Genomic DNA, 6,428 nt, shown 5'->3' on the forward strand with positions numbered 1-6,428 from the left:
TAGGGAGTATCCACTGGGTACTCTTATTAAGTACTGCATGGAGTGTGGACTGTTGTTACCTTATCACATGCTCCTCTGCTGATATACTGGCCGATAATGTCACCAAAAGGAGGCACATCACATCACACAGGCAGGAAATAGGTGAAGGAGGCCAAAACATTATTGTCATTTATATATTTTGTTTTACAAAGACATATTTTTTTCTTTTTTGTTACTCAGAAAATATAAATTGCTTTAAGAAAAAACTGGATGTTTTTAAAAGCTTTAAAGATAACAGAGACTGTTGATCCAGGGAACATCCGATTCGATGGTGGGATCAGGAATTTTCTTCCCCTGTTGGAGCAAATTGTACAAGGGTTTTTTGCCTTCCTCTGGACCAACTATGTCCATAGGGTTTTACCTTGGATATGTTTATTTACCAAGTGGTTGAACTTGATGGACTGCAAACTAAATTGTTTATACACTGCAAACTAACTAGATTTCAACCAGTTAGTCTTATTTGCTCATGAATAGAATGAGATGAAATTTTACCCCTTTCTAAAATGCATTTGTGTTCATTGAGGTCATTGCAAATAGTTGTTTGCAGATTCTCAATGTCGAGATCTACTGGCTTAAGAGTGAATAAAAACATTCTTTCCATGTGAATTTCAACACATATTTAGCCAAAAACACCCCAGCCACACTGGTTAAAAAAAAAAACAAAACAAAAAAAAAACCTCTGACTCAGCCAACGGTATCTGTCATCACACACGGTATCTGTCATCACACACGGTATCTGTCATCACACACTGGAGTTTGCTGTGCAATCTCCAGTGAGAATGTGGTAAGGAAAACAAGGATCACACGATTGGGCCTCACTACTTACCATGGAGATAAGAAACAGATCGGATGATGAAATTTGCTGCAAGTACTCCGGGTTCCTGTGACGAAGTCTCTCTATGTAAACCAAGGCAAGCATCATGGAGCAGGGAGAAATACAAGCCTCCCTACAACAGAAATAATTGACATCAGTACCACTGACATTTGTGTTTTGCTGTATATGGAAAGAAATTAAAGAGACCCTGTTGCCAACTAAAATCCTCCTATTCACATAACATACTTTATGTATGCTGTTTTCCTTTAAGTCTCCATTATGCAAACATGCAAAACCACTAAGGAAGACAAGTAGCACGACTGTTCATATCGGGCAACAACCCGACATGTGCACCTAACATTTCCATACCCTGACAGGCGATTAGGAACGGTCGCATTAAGGCAAAGGAGAAGAGCACAGCAGGGTGACACTCGCTCATCCTCCCCTCTGCATAGAAAAATGGCACTGTGTGTACAGCAGCGCCCATTCATCTCTCACTGGAAACAATTGTTTCCAACGATAAAAATTTACTGTGTGTTCACAGACTACTGCTGGGTGCTGCAATTTTGGTTGTGACGTCAGCTACCCCAGCAGATTCGGAGCATCTGGCAGCTACATAAAAGGCTATGAGCGATGCGTAATATGTTGGCGCTATATGAATCCAGTTTATTATTATTATTAATAATAATAATAATAATAATAATAATAATAATAATAGGGATGTGAAGTAAGGGACAGAGAAGTTGTCATAGGGAGGATCAGGATCTAGGGGAATTCTTCTTATTGAGGTAAATTTTCTAACATTGCAAAGGTAAATATTTATTTATGCAAAAGGAAAAACACTGCAAAGAAGCATTTTGTATTCTTGATTTGACTGTGCCATTACCTGTATTTTTTGGTGACAGTAAAGCAGCCTCCCTCTACCTTTTTTTTTTTTTTTTAAACATGGGGGAACCTTTGAAATAACTTCCAGGACTTCAGAAAGCCCCTTCTATAATTCCTATATGCACAGCTCACAGTACATTAGTGTGGTGGTCAGTAGGAAGAATTCCTCTTACATTGTTTGCCATTGAGAAAAATGTCACCCTTACAGATAGCCAAAAAGATTATTGGTATCACAAACTGACCTGAGAGGTACAAATTGCTCATTGCAAGAAACCCCTAGCAATCTCTGGGGGAACCCTTGTTGAGAAATATAAATCTAAAAGATAACTTGTATTACCTAACTTAACCAAGAAGACAATCTGACCTATCCAGGCATACTACTGTGAAAGCTGTAATGGAAACGCAAATACGTGCTGTTTAATATTTTCATTGCAGTGTTTTTTGAGAAACCAAAAAAATGATTTCTAGGCTCTCCTCTAACAAATCAAGCATTGCATTAGCAATGTGACTGTCTATGGTTGACAGCCAATGGCCATGGTTGACAGCCAAGCTGAAAGTTTAAGTCTAAGTTATTTGTTACACATGCAATTCTCACCTGGAGACATGAACGGCATATTTTTTCTGCAGGCGACGAATGGGACTGGGAGCAGCTTTCTGTAACAACTCCACGGCGATGTCTTTGTATAGAAAGAAAACAAATAAAAGAAAAATGATTAAGTAACTGTCAGTGCAATTCAACAATGTTAAGCAAAGGTATCATATAATCCAGTGCACACAACAGATGTCATTTGGTGTAGGGATATTACATTTCTATTGGAAGGATTTCTCCACATTCACTGTAGGGACAGGAATGACTCGATTAACACAACACACAGAAGGGTTAGAACTTATGACAATGTTTTCTTTTCAATGTGATTATGGACTCTGCCGGGGACAACTCCTCAATATCTGGGAATGGCATCACAGGGGACATGAAGCGAGATAAATTTTCCATAAGACCAGGAACAAAAACCAGAATGTTTTTCTCTCATTTTATTCAAAACAAAAACTTGGCTGGAGTCAGGGACTTGAATAATTGCTAATTGCTAATTAGGCTAATGACACCAAGTAACACACAACAGGAAATCACATGACACTCACATTAGTCATCAATTAATTGTCATGCCTATGTATCATCTCTTTATCAGTATTCCTTGTTGCACATATCATAGAGGTAACTAACAAAGTCATTTAAAAACAAATTCTTATTCTATCTCTTAATGCCATTTGTTTTGCATTTCGTGTTGTTTTAATCTAACGGCACAGCTATGAAACGAGTTCATGATTACAAGTGAAATCTCGAACCATATACTATGTAAAGGTTCAGTAAATTTCAACCATTTTCAAGATGAATGGGACCTTTACTCTATTAAGAAATGAACAAACATGCAGGACATTGATTTATGTATAAGTCACTTATAAATAAGACAGAGGACAAAGCTATTTTAATATCAATAGTGAATGCTTAGATGATCCGTTTCTTTTTTTTCTCTGCAGTCCTAGCTGTACAAACAATTTTAGCTACAATACTTTCCAACAGTCTCATGGCCCAGCTCAGCATTACTTAACTCAATTCCTTGTGCCTAATTCGGCTCAACCTACCCCGGACCTGTAACTGTCAGTGCTGTACATAAAAAGGGGTTGCAGATGACAGACAGATACAGACAGTGACATATGAGGAGGAGAGGACCCTGCCCCGAAGAGCTTACAATCCAGCTCTTCAGGATGCTGATGCTTTTCGTCAATAAATGAACTGACATTCCTTGTGCTACTCTTGTACTTTGGCTCTGATGTAATGAACAGCAAGAGGATGATACAAATTCATGTCCATTCTTTGAATATTTACACAACTGCATTTCATTTTATATTTGCCTATAGTTGAGCAAATTGAGATAATAGTATTGTGCAGAAGAAGAAGAGTTCATATGCTTACCCATTTGGTAGCAAGTGTCTCCTACATCCCTTTTATCCATCAATCAAATATAAATCAATGCAGAATCTTTAGCATTGAACACTTACTTGTGTCTCATAAAAGTTATGCATCAGCTGGGAGGAGTTGCCCTTTAAAGCACCGCCTTGTGTGACCCAAGAATTATTATTATATTTATATTGCGCCAACGTATTACGCAGTGCTGTACAAAGTCCATAATCGTGTCACTAGCTGTCCCTCAAAGGGGCTCACAATCTAATGTCCCTACCATAGTCATATGTCACTAACACAGTCTAAGGTCAATTTTGGGGGGAAACCAATTTAGCTAACTGCGAGTTTTTGGAATGTGGGAATGAAACCGGAATACCCAGAGAAAACCCACACAAACACAGTGAGCACCTACAAACTCCATGCAGAATTACAATTATACAGATTTTACTCACCAGCCACAGGGCTAGACAGGTTCTCCATGGGGCACTCAGCTTCCCAGCTATAGTAAAGCCGCTTTCTTACTCTCTCTGCCAGCTGGGGGTGTCCAGGCAAAAACTGCACAAAAAAAAAATGGAAGTTATTGCTAGAGACAAGTATTACATTAGAAACAAAGCTGGTGGCCATGGGATGTGTTGAACAGTCTTTTTAAATGAATAAGGGTCCATTGATGCAACACAATGCTTGTAGGCATATTCAAATCAATAGCAGTGTTCAACCCAGAATTGTTTTTATTCTGGGTGAGAAATAGCTGTAGGTGGGTGGCAGCCCCTGTATTTTGACCCAACTTTTCTGTAAGCACCCAAAACAGCCAAGTGGTCACTGAAAAGTTCCGGGTGGTGTGGCCAGCTAAAAGGGTCTGGGGGGATAACTGAATAGTTAAACAAACTATGAAACATCCCATAAAAAAACTTCACTGAATAACTAAAACATAAAAGGGATCAAATGTGGTCATTTTTTTTTATTGTTGTGGCTCATTTGGGAGATTTCCTTCACTTCCTATTCTGTAGATTCAACAAGAAGTGAGAGAATACCTTTCTAATATGAGGGAAGATTTCCCAATATTCCACATCTGGAGGCAACCCAAATTTATTCAAACTCTCCAAGACTGGAGAAGATAAACTATCATGGGTGAACTTTGGGTGATTCAGCAAACATGGAAGGGATCTGACCATTTGCCAACTAATAAACTACTTTCAAGAAATCCATTCCAGGTTTGATGAATGACTCAGGTTCACCCATCTTCTTGGAAAGCTTTAATAAATCAGACCCAAAATTATTGGCTTTAAACCCATCTATATTCCAAGGGACAAGAACAATTACAAAGAATGGTCCTGATTTATGTAAGCTCTTAAAGGCTGGAGAGGAGACACTTTCATCAGTGAAGCTGGGTGATCCAGCAAACCTGCAATCGATTTCCTAAAAGTCATTTGTTTTCATAAACCATAACAAGGCCCAATTACTTTGTTTAGGGGCTAGTACAGTGTTTTGGGCAGCACTCTTGTCTTTGCAGCACTAGGTTCGAATCTCGGCCAGGACACGATCTGCATGGAGTTTGCAGGTTCTCCCAGTGTCTGCATGGGTTTCCTCCGGGTACTCCGGTTTCCTCCCACATCCCAAAAACATGCAGTAAGGTTAATTGGCTTCCCCTCAAAATTGTCCTTAGACTACATTATGACATATGACTATGGTAGGGACATTAGATTGAGAGCTACTTTGAGGGACAGTTAGTGACATGACTATTGACTTTGTACAGCGCTACATAATATGATGGCGCTATATAAATACTGTGTTGTAATAATAATAATAGTAACAAATGTGGGGCACAATATATACACAGGATATATATATATATATATATACAGGAGAGATATATATATATATATATATATATATATATATATACACACACACACAAAAGAAAAGAGGGCAGTCTTTGTGTCTGGAGGAAAAGTTTAATCTCCGGATAAGGAAGGGATTCTTCATTGTAAGGTCTGTGAAAATGTGGAATTGGCTTCCTCAGAAAGTATTTTCAGCAAATTCTATAGATTGCTTTAAGAAAATCTGGATAATTTCTAGAAGCACAGAATATAACTAGGGATTAAAGCTTTAAAGTAAAGATAACAGATTGCCGAGCCAGACTGACCATGTAACTGTAAATTATAACATCAGAGGGTTATATGGACACATGATGCCATGGGGTGGGGCAGTTTGCATTCCATCCCTCCTATTTACCACCAGTGTTTCAGAAGGCAGATATTACACCTTGGGAAGCAGAGAGAAGAGGTGTAATGCATGCAACTTCACATGCAGATCCTGTGCCTGGATAGCCCTCTGTATATGATGGGTGTGCAGCTGGCAACACACACAACTAAATATATCTGCATAACCAGGCAATATGGATGCTGAGCATGGTTACTATCCCTCACACTGAAGAATAGGTTCCTCAACTGGGGTTCCTTAAACTGACACCAATGATCTTGTTGGCCAACTGTAAGAAGTGTTCTTGCCAGACCCGCACCACCCGGCACTTTTCAGTAACCAGCCGTCTGTTTTTTGGTGGTTACTGAGAAGTTGGGTCACAATACGGGGCTACCACCCGCCTACAGCTGGGATGAATACTGTGTACGGGTGACATTCTTCCCAATAGAAGAGGAATTCTTTCTACTGATCACCACACTAATATACTGTGAGCCGTATATATAATAATTATAACAGGGGATCCCTGAAGAC

General features: G+C 39.1%; 1 protein-coding gene across 1 annotated transcript in view; it reads right to left on the minus strand.

Moving 5' to 3' along the window:
* The window catches only part of CNPPD1 (cyclin Pas1/PHO80 domain containing 1), a 17,600-nt gene that overhangs the window by 10,504 nt on the left and 668 nt on the right, over positions 1–6,428 (minus strand). Inside the window, exons 2-4 of the mRNA XM_072418023.1 lie at positions 4,151–4,253; positions 2,334–2,415; positions 866–986 (exon numbers count right to left, since the gene is read on the minus strand). Of these exons, the coding sequence (XP_072274124.1) occupies positions 866–986; positions 2,334–2,415; positions 4,151–4,253 (306 nt within the window). The remainder of the gene's footprint in view (positions 1–865; positions 987–2,333; positions 2,416–4,150; positions 4,254–6,428) is intronic.

Source organism: Pyxicephalus adspersus, chromosome 7 (genome assembly GCF_032062135.1).
Source record: "Pyxicephalus adspersus chromosome 7, UCB_Pads_2.0, whole genome shotgun sequence".
In the NCBI taxonomy this organism is placed as follows: Eukaryota; Metazoa; Chordata; class Amphibia; order Anura; family Pyxicephalidae; genus Pyxicephalus; species Pyxicephalus adspersus.